The 23,463-nt window shown below is 41.1% G+C and overlaps 2 protein-coding genes across 2 annotated transcripts; one reads left to right on the top strand and one right to left on the bottom strand.

Annotated features, from left to right (window-relative positions):
* Positions 1–531: 531 nt before the first annotated feature.
* reep5 (receptor accessory protein 5) lies at positions 532–10,201 on the bottom strand. Its single transcript, XM_061215750.1, has 5 exons — positions 9,899–10,201; positions 9,357–9,450; positions 2,420–2,558; positions 1,595–1,763; positions 532–929 (listed from the first exon to the last, which is right to left on the bottom strand). Exons 1-5 carry the CDS (start codon positions 10,014–10,016, stop codon positions 880–882), a joined length of 570 nt encoding a protein of 189 aa, XP_061071734.1. The 5' UTR covers positions 10,017–10,201; the 3' UTR covers positions 532–879.
* A 2,884-nt stretch (positions 10,202–13,085) lies between these two features.
* dcp2 (decapping mRNA 2) lies at positions 13,086–19,624 on the top strand. Its single transcript, XM_061263667.1, has 11 exons — positions 13,086–13,412; positions 14,393–14,544; positions 15,115–15,242; positions 15,583–15,681; positions 16,154–16,306; positions 16,423–16,535; positions 17,118–17,225; positions 18,067–18,193; positions 18,483–18,587; positions 18,874–18,925; positions 19,372–19,624. The coding sequence occupies exons 1-11, from the start codon at positions 13,360–13,362 to the stop codon at positions 19,536–19,538; spliced, it is 1,257 nt and encodes a 418-aa protein (XP_061119651.1). The 5' UTR covers positions 13,086–13,359; the 3' UTR covers positions 19,539–19,624.
* Positions 19,625–23,463: the final 3,839 nt, after the last annotated feature.

The raw sequence follows: 23,463 nt of genomic DNA, 5'->3' as shown, positions 1-23,463 counted from the left end.
CGCCACTCTTCCACTAGTGCACCCTCTTGTGGTCACGTCGGGAACCCATTAACATGATCTTCAGCAGGAATGTAAACATGGTGGTCACATATTTAGTTGACATCAGAGAGTAATCCTGTTACCATCCATTCTTGTGAAGGTCTGAGGTTCAGTGACTGTTTTTGATGTAGTGCATATGCAAGAGTCATTGTACTCCACCTCCCCTGCATGCCCTCTCTTTAGTTTGTCCCTTCCACAGGTCTGTTGACCACATAATATGAGTCGTATCGGTGTCCCTTGACACCATACAAATGGTATATATGGTGAAACCAAAGGTTGTTTGGAGCTAGTACGTTGATTTATACATTATACTTTCAATTTATATGCCAATGTATTGAAATTCAATCGCAAATGTCAAGGTCTGGAATGCAGATCGTGCCCAACAACCACTCGACGGAGATGCCGAATCACATAAATCAAAGGAGATATCATCAATATGGCAAGCCTGTTTGGGAAGGCAATCGGAACAACAAGCAACTGGAAACTGTAGAATAACAGCAAGTTTTCTTTTATTGGGAGTGTCAGCATAGCAGGGTGAACACAGCACAGAGGCCTTATTTAGCCTATAGCTACACCACATAAAGGTTTGAAAGATTTTCTAAATAAGGTGGAGGTTCAGCCATAGGCACTCGATTTCTTTGCATCTTCTTCAACATTACGGCAGACCGCTACTTCAACAGGGGAAAACAGTGCACAAGACCTAAAAACTAACCCTCCTGTTAGTTTACCAAGTAAACGATAAAAAAAATTTCCAAGGCAACATTAATTTATTCAGACTCGTGACACAGTTCACTTCAGAGATTACGCTGTTTTCGATCGGGCTTTTATCCCAGGATCATCTTAGGAGCTCTTCTTTTCCTCAAAAATGAGGTTTGCCGTTGCTTTTTTAGCTGCAAGAGAAAACAAAGATCCTTTTAGCTGTAAAATCACAAATACCTGTTCTCAACTGACCAATGGGGTTCAATAACACTGACTTGAGGAGAAAAAAGAAAAAAAAGGAAAAAGCATTCCAAGAAACCTACCCTTAATGAAGGGTTAATGAAGGACTAGGCCTTTTAATCCCGTGTCTACTCGATCTGGGGTGGAATGCTGAATTATAAGGCTTTTACTTACTCAAGGGTAAAGATTCCTCTCAACATGCTACATTTACATTACAGGACACCACTAGAGCACCACCAGAATTGTGGCTCTTGAGTAGTCAATTCAGTCAGTCAATTTTCAGACAAACCATTTGTTTGCAGTCTAATGACTGGTGTGGTTTGGGATAATTATGTTTTAATGGAAGTAAATAAAAGTTGATATGAAATAAGTTTTATGATGTATGTTTCTATAAGGCTGTTAGATTGTTCTATATTAGCCTTTTAAGGCTATAGGCTCACAAATATTTGAATGTTCTCAACTGAACATTCAAGTGCTGATGTAACAATCACTACTGGCAATTGAAAGCAATGGACTTCTAGAATACTGTCTTGAAATTTCTAAAAAATTCTAAAAACATTCTAAAAAATCTACATTTGAAAGTGTTAAAAAACATCTCCAGATGTGGGACCCTCACCCTCCTCCCTGAACTTGTCAGAGGCCTCAGAGGCCTTGTCTTTCAGGTCCTTCACCATGCTGTCAATCCGAGCCTCGTTCTTCAGAAAGATGGGACGAATGATCCGGTTGTAGATCATGACGGAGCCGTTGGAGGGAGTTGGAGCCATGCACCACACCAGAAAAGCACACTGAAACCATGGGAGAAGATGCACACAAACACACCCTACATCAAATACTTGATGACTCACAAGACATCATTTCAAACATCTGTAGCCTGTAGCATTTTATGTAAAAACATTTACCCCAAACACCAGTGAGCCAAAGCTGGAATCTACTGTACATGCCTAGAGGGGTGAAAATATAGTTTTACCCAGATAACCTTCCTAGTCAGCTAGAAGACAAATGTAGCTGGGTTTTCACCTGAGCGTGTAGACTGGCATTCGCCAACTTTTCACCACAGAAATGTTCACTGGGTATTTCCAAACTGGTCAGGCATGATTAATGAGTTTAGTCATTTAAATAAGGCATATACCTTGTCCTTTTCTACCTTTTTATAGCTCTTTTGGAAACGACTGCTGTCAGAAAGAACAGCACTGCATGATTAATGTTTCATGCCATGCCTTTATTTATACTGAAAATCATTCCTTAATTTTAAATGCAGCAGCATTTTGAAATACTATAAATGCCCAAAAATAAGTGTGGGCATTCAAAGTATTTAATGTATTGTGAATGCCCAATTGAAACCACATGCAAAACCACAATATTTCTACGGTCTATGGTCTGGACGCAAAATATACAAAATTAAAGATACAAAAATGCTTGATGTGGCATTCACAGAAATTACCTTTCCCATGTAATAAAACGGGAACCAGGAGAGGAAGATGTCAGCAAAGAACTCTGCCACACTGAACACCCCATAGGTGACCCAGTAGGTCAGCCATTTTGTGTCATCGTCTTTGGTGGCGCTCTCGATGGCTTTGATCCTGAAACAGAGCGACACATTTGACTCAGACTCCAGTATTATCCCAACAATTATTGGGATCAATTATTATCTGAAACATTCATGTCCACCATTAAGATGACATAGAATACAAAACATGAAATAATCGCATGGCAGTATAAAACAGAGAAAATAAACCCCATAGCTGGTATATAGCCTAAGTGCTAACAGGTTGTCCTCCTTACAATCTGTTTAGTAGATGAATGGCTGAAGGAACAAAAGACTATTTACACTGTATGTTTGTCTTAATCTAATGTATGTTAGCCTGAAGCACAGCTCTGAAGGTAGAGAGACAGATTCAGATTGTCCAGGATTGCTGCAGTCTAAAAGGAGAGCCTGTGCCTGTCAGTCAGAGAGCTCAGAGACGCATGTCTGCTTTACCCGTTAACTTGCTGCACAGGTCAACAAAATGGTTGAGTATGCATTCCTGAATTTGTTCAGTACACACCACAAGTGCATTCAGGAGTCAGCTACATGTTTTTTTTGTTGGTTTGCCAAAAGCAAAGCAAACTACTATTCTCTTTGATTATTATTGTTATTTTATTATGATTATTTTGGAATTTCTGGACATTACCCCATGCAGAATGATTCCAACCATGGGAAGTTAGGTGGAGAGCTTCAATGGACAACACTTTCCAGATCATTCCACAGATGTGCAATGGGACTTATGCCTGGACTGTGGATGGGTCATTCTAGAAGCAACCGTTTGGTTTTCTAAGGTGTTCCTCCCTGGTGTGAAATCCAGATAGACCAGCTTGAAATGACCAGCTAGACCAGCTCTTTCAAAACACAGCTTGAGCTGATCAAACCAGTATGGTGCTGGTCTGAACCGGTTAACCAGCCACCAGCTGTTTCAAAACCTAGCTTCAGCTGTTTTTTTTTAAACAGGACCCTTTCCACGTGCTTTGAGTCACAGTCCTGTTGGATCATGATTCTTCACCCCAAACACAGACATTTTGTGGATTGAAACAGGTTGTCCTTGAGGACTTGCCACATTGCCCTTGAGGAAGCTTTCCATTCCCTCCCGCTAAAAAAACAGCCACAGCATCATCTATGCTGCCACCACCAGGCTTGACATTAGGGATGATGTTAGCTGAGGGATGAAGTGTGTTTGGTTTGCACAAACATACTGCTTTACCTTTAGGTTAAAGAGGCTAAAGAGCTCAACTACATCACATCAGACCATAAAATCTTCTTCTAGCTCTCAGTGTCTGACACGTGGCTTCTGGCAAACGCTGGACATTACGTAATGCTGGCATTTCTCAGAAATGGCTGCCATCGAGCCCTTCCTCCAAGTAGATCCAATCTGTGAAGTGGCAAAGAGATCGTTGATCTCTGGATAGTTTCTCCCATTTCAGTCAATCAGCTCTGCAACCCTGTCAGTGTTGGAGCTGGCCTGTTGTTCACTTCTCTGGCAAATGCCCTTCTTTGGATGGGCACTACTTAAACCACCTGATCCTGATAGCACCTGGGTTGTGGCTTTTTAAATTTTCTCATAATGCAAAGTTTTATCTATATATTTAAATAACCTCCTATAGCTTGTTGCCTCCTAACAAATTCATCTCAAAGTTTCAGGGGCAGTTCTTGGGTCTTCATGACAATGTGACTGATCTGCTAAATCTCAAGAAAATGGAATACACCTGTTAAATCAATTCCCATTCAAAAGCTATTCTTACCAACACTGTGTACATGGATTGCTGTAAATTACAGGTTTGTCATGGATTGCATCAGAAAGTGCCTCCTGAGCTTTGAGGTTGATTTCAACAATGCAACTGGACTTGTCTCAGATAACGCAAGGTACATGTTGAAAGAATACAATGAAACCCCCAAAGGCTTGAATACCAACTGCATTTCACTTGCAATACTCAAGTTGTGGCATTGGGAGTGGCATTTGGACCAGCAAGTAACCAAAAATGTTTGACAAATTCGTCAGGAAGGTCAAAATGATTTGTCCAAGCAGAAAGTTGGGCTATACATGGCACTTCTACAGAGCAAGGTTCAAACATTAGACCATGCAAAATGAGATAGGGCTCTTGGCATGTTGCTGTATTGTACCATTCCAGGTACTTCAGGTTCAACTACAGATTTGTGAACCTGAAAGTGGACACCACACCAAATGCAGTATATTTGGGAGTCGATTTTTTATCAGAATATGGCAAAAGTGTTTAAAATGATCCACTGCCTTGAGTAGAGAGATCATAGTACAGGAAACATTCAATAGAGTCGAACTACTGAAAAATGAATACCAAACATGCAGGCAGAGTCACATGAGCAAATACCCATTGCATGAAAACATTTAAACAAGATGCTAAGAAACTGATAACCTGCACTACAAACACATGCCAATGCAAATAGCATTTTTTTCAAAACTCTGTTCAGCTTGTAGTAAATAGCATATGCATATTTGCATATTTCACTTTTATGGTCATTTTTGCAAATGCAAGATCATGCGCACATATATGATAGATATTCCTGCAATTGTAAGCATACATAGAAGTGTGTTTATTCTACACTGAAGCCCAGGGAGAACATTGCAAATGTTTAATTCTGAACATTGCATATTATTCAATTATGTGTTCTCTCTGTGTGCAGTTGATACCAATGAACCAAAATAAACAAAGTAATGTATCCGTTGCTTCCCTCAACTGCCAGGGTAACCATATTCTGTTCATTTGCACTCTTGGTGGATGCAGGAAAGGGCAGAATTGAAGCTGCCTTCCAGCACTGTGGTTATTTACTCCTCCTCTGGTCACTTTCAAATGGAGGTTTCATTTTATTTTCACCACACAGTCTTGTGTGTGAAAGAGAGAGAGAGAGCACGAGATATAAGAGATAAGAGAGAGTATATGTTTGTGTGACAGTGTGTGAGAGCGCCTGTTTGTGTGTTTGTTAGTGTGAGAGTCAAGGCCAGGCTTGATATGGTGCTAGATCCTATTCGGTTTGTAGGCAAACTAAGCAGTAGGTAAGCTTTAGTGGTTGGAAAAGGCGAGCATTGCTGGGCTGAATGGCCTGTTCTCACTGTTATGTTATGCTATGCTAAATTATGTTATGTTATGCTATGTTATGCTGTGTTGTGTTGTGTTACGTTATGTTATGATAGTGTGTGTGTTACGTTATGTTACAAAAGTGTGTTATGTTATGTTGTGTTTTGTTATCTTACGTTACGTTATGAGAGCGTGTATGTGTGCCTGCAGGTAGCGCCACCCAACTGCACGGTACCGAGTTGTACAGGTCCCCTGCATGTGTGTACAGGTCACAGCTCAGAAAGGAGACTGAGATTAGTGTATATATCTATATCAGCAGGCCCAAACCCAGTGCCATGGCAAGGAATGACCTGGGATAGAGTATAGTTTCAGCAGTGGGTCCAAGAATTAGGGCAAATGAGGTATGAATGCAAAATACTGAATTTAGAGGAACCTTTAAGTGTACAATGGGCTATGGGCTTTGAGGAAAAATAACTCACATCCTCTAGCATAATGCTGAGGACAAAGCCAGCATAAATGCTACCGTAAATGCAATGTTAGCAATGTTTGTGGAAATGTTGAGAGCACAGGAAATGACACTTTAATTAATGACTCACACACAGGCGAAAACCTGGACGTGAGTAAAGCAGTAGAATAAGACTGTTGTTTCCTATAGTTTGTTGTGAAGAACAGCACCAATAAAAAAAGAATGGGCCCAATTTAATCAGATGCTATCAGACTGTTTAAGGGTTTAAGCAATGCAATCAAACCACACAATGAATTTGGTACCATATCTCAATAAATTCTACTTTGCTGGATTTAGGGACAACAAACAGAAAAGGTTCCTGCCACTGAAAATGAGTTGTTCATTAAATGTTTGACTCTCCTAGTTCTGATTCATTGGTCAAATATAAGTGCACGCCCTGGCTGCACTTTTTAAAGGCTATATTCTGCTCAGTATCCAGAAGATAACAGATCATGGGGAAACAGACTGTTGATACTTCAACATGACTTTGCACCATCCTGCTTATCTAAAAAAACTATTAAGAAGTTCATTATTTCATTTGGTTTCATTTGATTAAACAAACAAATACAAAAAAGAAAATGGCAAGAAAACATTATTGTGTATGCCTTTGTGTTTGTTTTGGCGTATGATGTTGATTGAGTTATGGTAGCCTAGCAACAACACAACTGCATAATTTTGGTATTATTATGTGTTATTTTAATAGTTATACATAACAGATGAATAAGTATGACTGTTAAATACTTATTAATTCTTTATATATAACTATTAAAATCATTATTTTGATAGCAGAGCCTGAATGGCCAAACAGCTGAATAGCTCCAGCACATGTTCTCATATGTTTCATTGAGCAGTTATAGGTTTAGGTGGAGCAAAAACTAGAAACTCTCACACACCAGCACCAGGGTTGCCTAACCCTGCATTATATTAATGGGAAGATGGACTGACAGCCTAAATTATATAGGATAGAGTACCTGTCATTAAAATACATCAACTTATGATTGTGAACCATGCACAAAGAATCTGGCTTGAATGTTATACTGATGAACGCTGACACTCATTGGCTCATGGCTGCAGTTTCGCCATACAGCCACAGAGAGGAAGTGCTGAATTATTCAGTCTGTACGCTGCACTTAAAGCCGACATTTTGTTTGCACAGCACAGCAATATGGATTGGTCAGGAGCAGTTCTAAAATGACGTGCCAAAGATCAGTTGAGTAAGACACGTGGACCTAACTGTGTGGGGAAGCCGTGGCAACTGCTGACACAAATGAGTCACTCAAGTTCCTGTGGTTTTACGTCTGTGCAATAACAGACTTTTATCTCACATCATGCAGATTCAGTCGAAAGACAACCTTCAAGAAGGGGGCACACTAGGACACATTTAAGAAAAACGTGCATACCCATTTAAACTTTTAAGCTCAGAAAAACAATCCCAGCACAGCTTCAAAACCCTCCTGGTTCATGTAAATTATTTTACATACACATGGCTTTGGGGAGAAGGTCTTGGCATGTAAACACACTTCAGTAAATCAGCCCGTAATACCATGTTCTCCTAAAACTGAGTTCTGATGATTGACAGGTGGAGCTTAGCATCAGGTTCAGAATTACTGACACCCATGATAGAGATGGAGCACAAAAAATAAGTAACACCCTTACTGAGATATACTCTACCGGCTATGTATATTTTTCCAACATGCAAAAACACTGTACGTTATTAATGATTCAATGGAATCAACAAAAATAACTCAAATAAATGTGTTTCTTAAAAAAGTAGGTTTCACAATTACTGGTACCCTGGCAAGAAAACGACACTGAGCATTTTCCTGTGGTTGATAAGTTTGGAGACCACACTTGGGAACCATTTCTCCATGCCGAACGTTTCAAGATTCTTGTTGTTTGTACTTACGGGCTACTCTCTTCAATTCAGAACAAAGGCTTTATGTGGGGTTTAAGTCCGAGGACTAAGATCCACTTCTCATAACGCAATTTCGCAGTTCGAGTTCAAAAAGCTTCGCAAACAAAGGTTTGGGTCTATAAACATGAGCGAAGGGTGCTATGATACCTATATTTAACGCCTTATGCAGAGCACCCCTTTTAACATACGCCTGACAATGACATACACAAAAATGTTTACTTTAACAGTTTTGACTACAGGCATAATCCTGGTATCTTCTGAAAGGTAAAATAATAATAATAATAATACAGTGAAAACCCGCGCCGGTGCGACATAAGGGGTTAAATTCTGACAGCGCAACGGACAGACGAGCAGGTAACGCATCTTGCACAACAGTAGCCTAGCTAAAACTGAGCGGCATATTTAAATCAACGGTAAATCCCAGTCAGAACATAATCATTAGCAACGTAGTGCAGTGCCTGCATGCAAATGTGGCCCAAAAGTCACATATCAGGAAAAACCAGATAATCACAGCGCCCTTTGTCGACAACGATTAACAGTGACACTAGCTACTGCGGCGTCAACGTTAGCGCACCTATATACAATCCCAGTTAGCCCAGGAACTCTGCCCCTAACCTTCACCCACTATAAGATGTTTCGCTAAATTTCACAGTAATCCACCCGCACATAAGCAGTGGTCCTTAGCATTTTTCAACCTTTTCTGATCCAGCCCCCCCCCCCCCCCAGCCTCATAGACATCTAGGGGACCCCCATCACAAAAAGAAAAAGGGTTATATTAAAAACATGGTTTATATTTTGAAATATCCCCCAAATCTGTAGCCTATATAGACCTTGCATAGTGAGTCTGGCAAGGGACCCCATACAGCAATCTGCCTTCGCGGGCCCCCTGTTAAAAGCCCGGGATTCTGTTGAAGAGATGTTATAGCCTATACTCATATTCCAGATTTGGTGACAATGTTGCAGTAATAATACATCGATTAGCCTATATTGTTCAACTCTAACATGCTGACATGAATCCTGGTATTAGAAGGCAGCCTACTAAACAAACTGACATATCCACATCTACTTTGTACAGGCTACTTTGTACACAGCGATTTGTTGTAACATGAACCACTCCCCCCATAAACAAAGCAATCGTCGGAGTGATTTCAGGAGCGCACATTATTATGTGTACAATTGGTGTTTCCCATCGTCAAAGCAGAACTGAATAGGCCACTCTTTCCATTTGCAAGTGTGAGTGGACGAAGAAAGGGAGAGACACTTCCAGAATGCCTTCAAATTATCATTACTGCCCATAGAGCAAGGTTGCAATGATCATTTTAAACCGGGTGAACATGTTGAATTGAAAAATTATGCATTTTGGGGAGAATAACTCACGAGACATATGCAGGGTATCCGAATCCTATGAGGTTACACAGAAGGGAAGCGCCGTAGCCAATGACGAGGTAAATCGCAACAAAGGCGATGACAGCTGAAACACAAGAGAAGTTATAGAATGTTATAGCTACACCAGGAAACGCATTTAATATGACATAGGCTACCAGCAACACAACCTTGAGTTTAGTACAAAACAACATGCGGGATTTAGCCTATTGGCCTACTCCGTTTCTTTTCCTAAAAAAACACAATCTAGTCACAAGGCAGCCTAGTGATGGCGCACATGCCCATTGCATTTTACGGTACGCAATTCATCTCATTCAAGTTCACAATTTACACAAAGGCGTCACGAGAATTTAAACAAAATAAGATACGTAGCATAGAGACAACTGAACAGAAATGTAAAAATTACTCTGTTCAATATAGGACAATAATCAACGTTCGCCTATGTAGCCACTGTATGCTACTGTTATCTTTTCTTGCTAACGAAAAGAAGCCCTATTGCTTTTCATTGCATGATACAGGCTATAACTGTGACTTACCGAGTGCAATATACGTTCTGTTTACTCCAGTTCTAGCCTCGATCTTTTCCAACACATCTGTCATAAGATTTTTCTCATGGAGAAATTTGTCAAAGCGTTCTTTTATTCCTTGTGCCATGGTTTTTTCTCCTTCCAGTAAGTTAGTAGCTTTTGTCCGATTATTCTATTCAACTAAACTGCGACACCCATTAACGGCAATGCAAGCTTCTGCTGTCCTGCTTTTTACAGCACACCAGTGGACGCACCGTAAGAGGCAGGCTAACCAGGACGTCACAGCAAATTTCTGCAGCCACACCCTTGTGCAGTGCCTGTATAGTATGACAGTGCCAAATCTAACGTGTGCTACTGTAACCCGTAACCCTCTTGATCTATGTTTGTTTTGTTACAGTTTGTTGTATAAAATAACTCAAGAAAATGACATTTTCTGTTGAAAGCGACAACAAAGCATTCCGTGTAGCAAAGCGCTCAGATTTTAAACTGTGGAGTGGAGCTAATTTTACATTGCTCTCAAGAATCCTGTAGCCTATAGTAGGTTGCCTCTTTTAACGGTACTGAAAAAGATACCGGAAACAAATCCACTCGCTACCGGTCGTCCCATAGACCTACTTAGGAGTTGACAACTGTTTTAATCGAAGTGCCAATCTTCCGAGAAAAAACAAAAACGAACTTTGGTTAGTTCTGTTTGGAAGTGTTCATGATAGACCACATCATCACATCATGTTCATGGAAGACCAGGAGCTTTACTTATGAAACATATTTTTTATTTCTCTCTTTATTTATGGTGTTATTTACATATTAGATATCCTATCAAACATTCCATTTGGATTGGTGCAATGTGCAAAGGTGTCCTGAAATTAAATTATGAGGAATATGAGGACGAGGATAGGCCTACGTGATTGTGTCTCCTCAGCTATGAGCAACAACATCAGTGTTCTGTACCCTTCGTTTCAAATGTATTGCGCTAAATGCCATTTGTGAGTGAAGGGCGTTTTGCATTGTATGCTGTTCCATGGGTAGCCTACTCGTAATTTGATCATTACGGCATGAATAATTAAATGTCTCTGATTCAGTTGCAAGTTGGTGGAGTTTGTGAAAAATAGAATGCAGTTTTAATGCTAATTTGGCCATGCTGGATTACAATGTAAAAATAGATCAGGGCAACATACTGAAATAAGAATTACTGAAGGCTAACCAATATAGGTTACGTGATGATCCGCAGTAGCTACGTGTTGAAACTAAAGGCTATGCTTATTGATGGCTCTCCTAGCAAATAATCTGCTGCTGAATATAGGTTACTGTAGCCTATGCAGTGAACAGTTGCCTAATATTTTGGGGCAGAGAGATACAGCACAATTATTTGTGGAAAGTCGGTCTTTATGTACAGCTAGGATTCGTTGAAATATAAGGCCTAAATTTCCGGAACAATGCACAATCTTCCCCTTTCCCTCTCACTACGCACGTCTGTCGTGATGGGGGATAGTCGACGATACGCTCACAACTTCTTTGCAAACTGAATGAGGTAAAACCGCAATGTGCGTAGCTTGGCGATTCTGCTGTCTTCGACAACAGCGGCATAGACGCTCCCTGATTCTTCCTCTTCCTCAACCGCACTTGTTGGGAATGGCTACGTTTGGTGCAATGTCATTGGTACACGGTTGATGACGTTTGTTTTTACGTATGAGAACACTCCGTCATTGTGTCGACTCGCAGCAGTAATGGTTCGACCATATAACTAAATTAGAATGTATACCGGTCTGTGGATTCGACCCATTTCGTGGACGGATTGAGCTGAAAATGTAGCTCCGCGAAACACAATAATAAACAGCTCCGTGAAGCTGGCTTCGGTTTGGCCTTCTGGGTTGAATGTGCTAACTTTTCTGCCAAAATAAAAGGTTGTTGCGGCTGTAGCACTTTAGACATTACACAACAACCTAATTTGGAATAAAATTAAGCGAACTAAGCGAGTAAAAACAAATCTGGAATATGAGTAGCTATAGACTATAACATATCCTAATCTTCGAAAATGGCAGCAGACATTGTGGGTTGAAAGCTTCCTTTGGCTTTCTCCAAGCATCACGAGGATTATAATTTACAGGGCACTCCATTGACATCGGGGTGTTCTGGAACAGAGTTCAAATATTATGCAGGAAGCAAAATGATACTACTTGTCAATTCCAAACAATGCCTATTTTCCTATGGACGAGTTAACACTAAGAACCGCTAAAGCATGATAGAGGAGACTATTATGCAACTATCCAAATTTAATAAAAAGGTTTAAATCTCAATTTTTCATTTCATTTCAGTCAATCTCATTTCACATTTTTCGTCACCTTTTAAGCCTACATTGCTGCATACAATTTAATTGTAGTAGTATGCAGCAAGGTATGTGGGAATATATTACATTACATTACATTACATTACATTAATGGCATTTGGCAGACGCTCTTATCCAGAGCGACGTACAACAAAGTGCATACCCATAACCACACGCAAATGTATGAACAAACCGTATACCTAGCCAAACACCGCTTACCCAGCCAAACAAAAACATCCTAAAACACAAGTAAATATCACAGGTAAAGACAACAATTAAGGTCAACAGGGAGGGACAGGGAGAGGTGCAGCTTGAAGAGGTGCGTCTTCAGTCTGCGCTTGAAGATGGCAAGAGATTCTGCTGTTCTGACCTCAACGTTCCACCTCCGTTTATCTGTAGAACTACTTAACATTGACTAGAAATAAAAATATATTTACCACTTAACACTGTAAATATGTCTGCGGTTCAATGCACTGAAAGCTGCATATGACAGCTTGGGAACATTGCTGCCAGTCACTGGCTGTGCTTCAAACTGCATACTAGCATACTACTTGTACTAAATTTCAGGATGATTTTCATTAAAATGTAGTAGAGTAGTATGCGAATTATGGAACACAGCCACTGTTTGTACTTAATTAGCGGCAATTGATGTAGATCGCTGGGGAGGGGCAATGCAATAAATGCCTCACAAGAAGTCTCACATCGACCTCTTGCTGAGTGATGAATAAATTGTAGGTGAGAAAGCTGCCCTGCATAAACTGATGTCCGACTTACTACTGACAAGAAAGTAAAAGTCCTAACTTTTATTATGAAATATATCACTCTAGTGGTTACCGGGAAGTAATTTCCTTATTGTTGCTAGCTTCACGCTTCTACTGCTAGCTCGCACTAGCAGGTCACTGCTGAAAAAAAGTTGCGTTTTGTTATGAGATTACTCTGAGCACTGATCAGCATGATTGCGCGCTGGTGTCTACTAGATCTGCTTACACTCTCGCAGTTAGAGTTCCACTAGAGCAGACAGCAGAATCGCCAAATGTACTCTGTTTTTCTAACTTTCTTCATGAGAGGGCTGGGAATTTGGTTGTAGCACGCTGTTTGTTGTTCCCTCTTAATAGTTTCGCGAATTCGGGATGTTCTCATCCTCATCATGGAGACGAAACGAGGGGAGATTCCCACCGGCATATTGGACGACCTCTGCAGGTATTCGATTAGCTAGCTAGACATGTTGTTGACAGCTAGATAATGCAATCCGAGTAAACAAAGCACATGTAATTGGCTAACGTTAGCTATGTTCTATGTAGTTAAGTTAGCCCGCTAAGGCTAAGAAGCTAGCTAACAAACATTGCTAGGATACTAACCACTAACGTTAGTTCAATACAACGAACGTTAGCAAGCTATACCAAAACAATGTTGGCTAGCTTTGCGACTTGAATAGTTTAGTAACTTGGCTAACTGTCCAGATATCCAGCAAGTCTAGGTAACAATTTATTTAGTAAAAGCTGTGTGTTAGGAAATATATTCATTGTAATGCAGTCAAATCAAATAAAATATTTGCCCATTGCTAGGCGCGCAAGGTAAAATAGATCTAGCTCTACTGACTCGCTAGCTAGCCTAGCTAACGTAACGGTTGTAGGAACAGGGGAACATATTACAATTTGCCTTTGTAGCAAGCTAGCTAGCCAGCGAAGCAAAAGGAAACTTGTTGAAGGAGATTTCACTTTTTGCAGACATTAAGAGTAACTTAAAGTAAATTCGATGTGTAACGTTTGCTAAATACATCGCATTCATATCCGGCTAATTGCACAATGCGGAAGGTAATTATATCCTAATGAACGATTGGATGACATAAAAGACGCATTAAAAAAAACGATACAATAGTTAGTTTCATCTCAATTTATTAGCTAAGTTTATCATCTCAATTTATTAGCTAAGTTCTCCAGGTCGTGTTATTCTTTCCTTTTTTCCCCACTCTACTGTGCTAACTCGTCTAAGTTAAATGACGAACTTCTTTTTCCGGGTTCTTTACCCAAGTTAATGACGTAAGGAAACTGTAATAAAGACTTTTGTCGTACTTTACAGTATCTGGTTTTCCCCATATCCACGGTAGCAGATCGACCTATGTTTTGCAATAAGATTGCACACTGACCCAAGTAAAAACATAACTTTATCTTCCCCTATAGCCGATTCATCCTCCACATTCCCAGTGAAGAAAGGGACAATGCCATCAGAGTTTGCTTCCAGATTGAACTTGCCCACTGGTTTTACCTGGACTTCAGTATGGAAAATGCACCAGGATTACCTCAGTGTGGGATAAGAGATTTTGCCAAAGCTGATATCCTTTAACACTAAACACAGTGGTGTATGCGTGACTTGACAGACATAGTTTCTCTACCTACGGAATCTATTTTTTAGGTTTCGTTTCAGTTAAAAAATATAGGACAGTTTTTATATTTTATTGCAGCAATTGTTCAGATCGGCGGATCTATGTGTGTTAGGCTAATGTATCATCAGAAAGCATAACTTGCAAAGGGGGTGTATCACCAGGGTTCTGAAATAAATCTGGGTTGCAGTTGGTGGTTGCTGGGATTAAAAAGTGCACTGATATAGCATGTCGATACCCTTCAGGCTTCAGTTAGAGAAGTTACAGAGAAACAAGTTTGAATTTTAGACCTGGACCAGCTTTATGCCTGCATTCATAAAATGTGTCTCAGTGCCATCAGGTCTATACTGCTGGCCTCACAACCTTATCCATTGTGAGAAGAAAGGGAAAACTGATCGAGTGGCTGACTGTCGAGTGGCACTTTAGTATGGAATGGGATTCTAAGGCCTCGTTCTTAACCTGCTCTTCCCCACAGCTGCATGTGTTCCCTCTAGAGATGGTAAGTTCCTTAACACAAGCTACTTTTTAATCATTGTCCTTTTCTGCTGCCCCATGGAGAGGATGTTCAGAAGGTTCTAGAGCAGTGGAAAGAATATAAAATGGGTGTTCCCACATACGGTGCAATTATTCTCGATGAGACGCTTGACAATGTGAGTAGACAACCCGCTTTTTTTACCCGAATAACTGTATATTAATTTCCTCTTTTATCTATTCCGGTTGTTTTCATTTCATTCACTTGATTTAAAAAAAAAAAAAAAAAAAAAAAAGCTTTATTTTATTGGTTTTATTTCTGCTACTGTATGTACTTTGGACGCCAGTTGTGTGAATGCTGTATTATATAATGTGTATTTTGTGCATGTATGTATAGGTGAAGTGTTTCAGACTTCTTTAACCCAGGTCTGTTTAAGGGTTGTAAGGCTGCCCATTAGCTGATGAAGCTGGAATCGGGTAGTCATCCTGGTTTAATTTGAGCCCTCTGGGCCCCTTTAGGCACTGCTGGTGCAGGGGTACCTGGCCAAGTCGGGCTGGGGTTTCCCCAAGGGCAAGGTGAACGAGGACGAGGCGCCCCACGACTGCGCTGTCAGGGAGGTGAGTCTGCTTTTCTCATGTGTGACTAAATGTGTGCAGAAATACACTTCAGCACCCAGGTCGCAGTGAGAGGGAAAGGGGGAGAGTGAAGGGGAGGCAGGGTGGTGCAGTTGAAGGATAAAGGCACAATGTAGGGTGTGCGTGGGTGGGTGCGTGTGTGTGTGTGTGGGGGGGGGGGTCCTTTTTTAACAATAATTTTTTTACCAAGTCATGTAGTTTATTTACTGACCTCATGGTAGAATACAATTACGAATTAATCCTTGGTCTTATCCAATGTGTTTTCTATATGGATAATACTTTGTCTCTGTCCTTGACTAATGCTTTGGCTCTTGGGTAGATGAAGGTTTTCTGATTGGTAGGCTCCGTTTTGTCTTTTGCGTCTAATTTCCCTTCGTCTACAGAACAGTGTACAGTGTGACTGACTCGGAGTACATTTAAAACTACTGAGATTTTTTGATTTTCATCTCTTAAGGTCCTAGAAGAGACGGGTTTCGATATTCGGGACCGCATCTGCAAAGACACGTACATCGAGCAGAAAATCACCGATCAACTGGCCCGTTTGTACATTATACCCGGAGTTCCGAGGGACACCAAGTTTAACCCGAAAACCAGAAAGGAAATTCGGGTATTTGCCTGGGGGTATTTGCCTGGGGGTATTTGCCTGGGGGCTTCTCAGTTATATTTCTCAAGTTTGTGGTTAAAATGACTGTTTCTCAGATTCTGCTTTACATTGTGTTGCAGAATATAGAATGGTTCCGTGTTGAGCAACTTCCATGTCACAGGAATGACATGACTCCTAAGTCAAAACTTGGACTGGCTCCCAACAAATTCTTTATGGCAATTCCATTCATGAGGTTTGTGCTTTTAACAAACTCTTTTTGTGTTTTCTTTTTATTTCATTTTTAAAAAAATATCTATATTTTTATATTCATTGTGAAATGATTTTTGAGCACTGGTGTATATTAAAAAGATGCTGAAAACAAGAACATAAGTTATGTGGCAAAAATCTAAAGTGGTAATGCATTTGCAAACCAACCCAATGCTGTCTGTGTTTCAAATTCCTGAGTCAATTTCATAGCCAATTTTTTAATTGAAAGTGTGATTGCCCGACATAGTGCTACTAACTAACAGCAGTCACTGTCTACACTGGGGCATCTCTCATGCAATCTGTGGTGCATTGACGTTTGACTGGAAAACTGCCAATAATGCAGAGCTTTTGTTATCATCTAGCATTATAGAAAACCTAGAGGCATTGCTAGACTGAGTAAGAGGATGACAACCTGAATTAAAATATATTCGGATCTGGATAAATGTATAAATGTATAATATTAGCCATAGTGTAGTTATGGCTTCAAACTTTAATATGCGATAGGAAGACATTTTAAAAGGTTGACCGTTAAAATTGTCTTCTTTACGGTTTGCTTTACCGTTGACAGACCGCTACGAGAATGGATCGCCAAACGTAAAGGAGAATCATCGGAGAGCGATGAAGAACCTGCTTCCAATGGTAGCACTCCATGCAAGCCGCTAATGGACAAAATCAGGTATGGAAATTCGTTGGAATTACTTGCTCCATATTGCCCTCTTTAAGGGTCATCATCCTGTGAGATTTGTACATCCTGCCAGCCACATGCGGAGCTTCTCCGTCCTAGCTTCCCAGTGGTAGAATGACCTCCCCATCCCCAGAAGAACCGCTCTGTCACTGCCAAGACTTCTTCTGGACTCATCTCCTCACACTGTACCTTGACTCATCTACTGCACCTTGACTCATCCTCCTCACACTGCACCTGGACTCATCTACTGCACCTTGACTCATCTCCTCACACTGCACCTGGACTCATCTCTTCACACTGCACCTGGACTCATCTCTTCACACTGCACCTGGACTCATCTCTTCACACTGCACCTGGACTCATCTACTGCACCTTGACTCATCTCCTCACACTGCACCTGGACTCATCTCTTCACACTGCACCTGGACTCATCTACTGTACCTTGACTCATCCTCCTCACACTGCAGCTGGACTCATCTACTGCACCTTGACTCATCTCCTCGCACTGCACCTGGACTCCTCTGCAGGCATACCCTGGTCCATTGCCATTTGTTTATTCATGAATCAGAATTTTTAGCCCCTTGTATTTTATAGTGTCATCTAGCTGCAGTTGAATTTGTATTTCTTGTACGGTACTGTAGCTAGTCCGAATAACTTACTTGGCCTTTTTGTCATGTGTACTGAAATTGATGTTTATGGCTGTACAACAGTTTCTTTGTGAATTTTAGCTTATTGTATTGTAGCTTATCCAACGTGCTCTGTATGTTCTGCTGACCTTGATATGCACTACTTTGTATGCTAAATGAAATGTAATGTAATGTTTCTTTTTTAGGCCCAAAGCCAGGCGGAACCAGGTGTTGGCTGAGGCTTCTCCGGGGGAGGGCTGGCCTAAACAGAAACCACAGAAGCCGATTGGCCAGTCCAGTCAGTACGACCTCGCAGAATTACTGAAAGTAAAAGTAAGAGCCTGTAGTTTGTGTCCAGTCTGTATCAATGTAGAAATGAGCCAACGCAAGTGGAGAATGCAAGTGGAGTGGCATTCAGAAATTGCACTTTGGCTGATGGTGGAAGCACACATGGCTAAAGCACAGTTTTGGCTAATCTCTACATCAGAAATCATTTCTACCAAAGGGGGTGGAAGGTTGCCAGTTCAATCCCTTGCCCTGGGTGTGTCGTAGTGTCACTGAGAAAGACGCCCAACCGAACTGATAAAAGCACAATTGAACAGAGATTCTGTGTTCTGTCCAGAACCATGGCTTGAAAGGTAACGGGAAGAAGCACCAGGATTCTCCCAACCTGAAGAAGCGGGCGAACGGGGTCAATGCCCAGCAGGGCAAGCTCCAACTGGCAACAGTAAGTTAAACCTTCCCCTCTCAACCCCTTCAAAACTGCTTTTTCTACGAATTAGCAGCTCAAGGAGATCTCTCGCTGTTGAGGGAGGTGTGCTTTATTAGGAGTGGAGTGAAAACCTACTGGAGGGTAGATAGGGAAAGTATTGGGAACCCCTGGTTTAACTGAATCTCTTATAATTGATCTGTCTAATTTATTTTAAACCATTTCTGTCAGAGGTTTGTTTTTTTTATCCACTAGCACTTTGAGCTGTGAATTCGGCCAGTTTAACCCTTTACTGTTCATTTAGAAAGAAGACAAGAGACTTCAGCCCAGACGGCTTCAGGACAACTTTGAAATGGGTGAGTTCAGGGTTGGGTTGAACCAAAGTACAAAAGTGTTCGGTCATCTTGGCTTTTAAAAAGCCATGTATTATTTTTAAAATCCAGGTGTAGTAGTTTAATTTATTGGAAACCAGTGGAGCAAAGGAGGGTGCATTTTCTTTGTGTGGGATACACCTGAAGTGCCTTCCTCCAACTCATGTCTTTGAGATGTGGCTGACATCACATGCTTGTTGGTGAATGCTATGAAACGGGTGTGTCAAACTCCAGTCCTGGAGAGCTGCGGTGTTTTCAGCTATTTGGGGTTTCCTTTCAATCGGCAGCCAATTATGACCGGTGTGTGGACTCCAGCCAAATCGCTGACTTGCACTCCAGCCCTGGAGGACGATTTGACACCTCTGCTGTTTGTAGCTACGAGGATTGGGGAGAAAACCAAGGGATACTAACGGCGGCCATTTTGTCCGCAGACGCAGCGTGTGACATGAGCAGCTCCAACGACGAGCAGCCCACGAGACGGACGGACGGGCATCCGGCCGCCTGCAACGGGGACTACCAGCACTCGCTCACCTCCAGATCTTTCCTCAGCTTCAAGTTTGACCGCGAGGCCATCATGAGATCCTGCTTTGACTCTTAGTCAGCCATAGATCTGCACAGAAGAAGCTCCAGGCTTTTTCTTTCCTCTGTCTCAGGAGTTGGGAAGAATGTGAACGTGTCTGAGGGGCGTGGGGAGGGGTGCGGGCGGGCGAGGTGGGGTTGGGTGTGGGGGGTAGGGTGGAGGCACCAGAAGCCTTCAGTCGTGTGTTGAAGTTTACACTTTTTGAGAAAGGGAAAGGTTGGCCAGTCAGCTTTTGTAAATTCACTAACTGCCCGTCTTGCCTTTTCAGTAGCTTGTCCATTTGGAGTTTGTATCTCTGAGCTGTGGACCTCAGTGTCCAGATTTGGTCACTTCATCTCTGCTGGTCCTGCTTGCTTTGTGCTTTGTCTGTAGCTTATAGTAGCAAAGTTAAGGAAGTGCTAACATTTTACAGTTATGTTAAACTTTTTTTTTTTTTTTTTTTTGGTTGTTGACTTGGTGTGGTGACCCTCCCCAAGCGCAGAATGTTTTTTGGCAATAAGGCCTTGCGTCCTTCTAGTTGTCACTGAAAGTTAGGACAAGGCACGGCAGGGTTGGGTAGAGCGGAGGCCTGTGTTTCACGGGCAGCATGATTAAATGAATGCAGTCTTTATTTAACATGCTCAATGGTACAGGCACGTGGAGCTATTACGAAGGTTTAGCGTTCAGGCTATCATAAACATCTAGGTGCTTCTTGAATATAAAAGTGCTTTAATAGAGTGACCAAGTTTTTTTACTTTGAGATGCAACAGGGCGGTGTCTGTTCACATAAAGCAGATTTATGCCTGCAGTGTTGGTTCTGTAGTTTAGGGTTTGTCCAGCAGAATTGTCCCCGGTGGTCTCCTTGAGATGCCGGATAGTTTAGGTTAGAGTAGCTCTCTCTTCCTGAAACTTTCCGCGATGCTGTTCGAATACATTCAGCTTTCTCTCGGGTTGTGTTTTGAGGGTGTTGTTTGGCTTTCCCCCTTAATTTTGCCCACTGTATTAACACAATGAAGCACCAGGAAGGCTGGTCATGACTATACCCAAACAAACTGCCACATTTGTTTATTCTTTGTAATGTGCTACAGAATGAATAGGTTAGTATTGCCCTTTGACAGTTGTAATCTACAAAAAAAATAGTAATTAGGTCTCTTCAACATCACAGTAACTGTCATTAAAGAAACTGAAACAAGGGCACTGTTCTCCAACCAAATTCCCCCCAAAAAATCCATGTGCAGATGAGGTTGTAAAATATTTGCACACAGTAATTTTGAACTTGGTCCAAAATGATTACTTGTCATAAGTGAGTATATCCAAGACTTATATTTTAAGAGGGTCTGAAACACCATATCTGTTGAGTGTACTTTATCAAAACTAACTGCGATTTAAAGCTGGTAGAAACGTGAATGCATTTGGTTACCACTAGAGGGCGGCAAAGTATTTAGTTAGCGCTCAGGCTATGAGCTGTGTTGGGAATGAGTGTTCATTAATCTGTTTGTTAGTCTGTTTGGTGACCGTTTCCTCAGTCGGCCATGCTGCAGCTGTTGTCAAAGGACATCTGTATATGGCAGAAACAAAATGGCTTCTATTTGCTTTCTTAGATGCAATTAGGATTTTAGCTGTACATAAACATATTTATCTAAATGTGAACATGGCCTCACCTGGGGAAAAGAACCTGTGCTTTTCAACACTTCAGCTCCATGCTCCATAACTTGGTACTTGACTTCATTTTCCCCCGTCTGCCAAAACGGCGCAGTTTGGGTCGGATGTCTCCCTCTCCATCTGCTGTTCTTCAAACTTCACATGCACTTCATTTTACCTGCATTCTGTTATGCCAGTAAATCAATTATGTCTTATTTGCACAACTGTGAAATGACCCTGATTGTGCTGGATGTGAAACTCTTAAGCCAAAAATGGTGGTCACTTTAACTTGTTATTCAGGAGGTGGTGAAACACTATAAATGTATTAAAGCATACCAGGGGGCAAGAATTGTGACCTTTAACAGAAGTTTTAATGGTGGGATAATTCATCGTTTTTAAGAGTTGGAAAAGTAATAAGATATTCTGGGTTTCTGGCCTCCGATTGGAGAAGATTTTACACACTGATCCGCAATCTTTTCATTTTCTCAATTTTTTATTAAATCATTGTTTATTAGTCCTCTCCAGTTATATCTGACTTTGATTATAAAACGTCTGGATGCATCTAGTTTTTTTATTTTTTATTTATGTACATCTTATATTTTTGTATTAATACAGATGCTGAATTGCTTCTTTTTTCTTTCATGAAAAGATGTGAGTTTGAATTTGTTTCCCCACCTTGACCATGTATAAGTGTTTCTTCTCTGGAAAAACAGCACTGATTTTTAGACATGCAGTAATGTGGAGAAACTGGCACATTTCACTCGCTTTGTTTCATTTCTGCAGGAGGACGCTCCTCACACTGCTGTTTCCACTCTTTTTTTCCTTTTTGTTTTACAATAAAAACTGATCTCAGAAGGGATGGGATACATTTTCAAAGATCTTTCCTCCAATGAGACCTCGCCTTGTCATTTCCTTCTTGGTTAGACAGTTCCTGGTCACCCACTCAACCCTTCGAAACCACAGGTTCTCTGCCTGGGGTGTACATTACATGAATCATTGTCCAGCAGGATATTCCAGTACAGGTTTTTATTTAACACGTGAATTTGGGTGTTTCATACTGCCCATTAAACTGTAGATCTGTCTTATTTTTGATTCCCTTACCATCTGCTTGTTTGGTTTTTTCTTTATTTTGTGGATGCTTTATCTACACACTAATTCTGTTTGGCTGTCTCGGAACTGTGATCTTAAATTGCATTCATCAATGGCTCTGCATTCTGCTGAAGCGGATCTTTTTCCAGCACTGCTCAAACAGCTGATCAGCTCCAATGTGTCTTGTGTGACACCAGTATGACCCATAATATCCAACATGGCCTGTAGGTATGTTAACCAATTTTTAGGTTACGGAATCATATGAGTAAGCGAAATGTCAGTGTGGGGTTTCCCAGGCCACCCCTATTCACACACTCGCACACAAAATGGCTGCCAGTTTGTGCTGTTTGTGTTTTATCTCCAGGCCATGCGGGCTGAGCCCAGAGGAGGTCGACATGGGTTGACTTCTGACACGGTCTTAGTGAAACTACTTAAATTTTCTTAGCAAGTGAAGGCAACAGTCAAGTGTGCTGAGCACCTTGGTAACAAAAAAATCCTTTGGTTCCTGTAAGCACAAGTCTCTGGTTTGTCAGTGATGTACTTATTTGTCACTGAATGCCTTAAGACAAAAGAGCAATTTTTCCGGTTGGGGAAAACCTAAGTGAAATGACAGGGAATCTTCTGCAACTACAGGAAATGTTGCAGTCTCCGCTGTGCACTCCTTTGTTCCAAGTATATCATATGTATGGGTTATAAAATAACATAAACTTGGATTCAAATTACAATTAAATAGTTAAGAGAAACACTTAAAAAACCTCAGGTATAATGACGACCACAGTCATTTCCTTTCAACAAAAGCACATCAAGTCAAATCATGCTAATGACAATTATAAGCCATTGACCTGCACAAGTATTTCTCTAATCTTTTCCCCCCGATTCAGTCTTCCAGAAAGCTTGTGAGGACCATGTGTAATTAAAGATACAGGAGTTCCCTCAGGAACGTGTGAATTTAATGAGGGATTACTTTGCTGACTGTGGTTTTTAATCCTGCTTATATCCGCTAAAACCCTTTACTGTATTCTCCACATTTCCCATAATCCACTCTTTGGGAACAAAACACGTGATACAGTGCAAAAAATGTGCAGCGTGTCGATACTTTACAGTAGAGGAATACAGTACCGTGTGAAAACAAATGACAATCAATCTCCCTAATTGTTGGCACTGTTTACTGTAATAGTACACGCAGTGCTGGTGGAAAAACACAGATTCCACGTAGCTTCACCAGACATGTATA

Source organism: Conger conger, chromosome 12, assembly GCF_963514075.1.
Source record: "Conger conger chromosome 12, fConCon1.1, whole genome shotgun sequence".
In the NCBI taxonomy this organism is placed as follows: domain Eukaryota; kingdom Metazoa; phylum Chordata; class Actinopteri; order Anguilliformes; family Congridae; genus Conger; species Conger conger.
The sequence above is the reverse complement of the archived record's forward strand: the minus strand, read 5'-3'. Positions and strand labels throughout refer to the sequence as shown.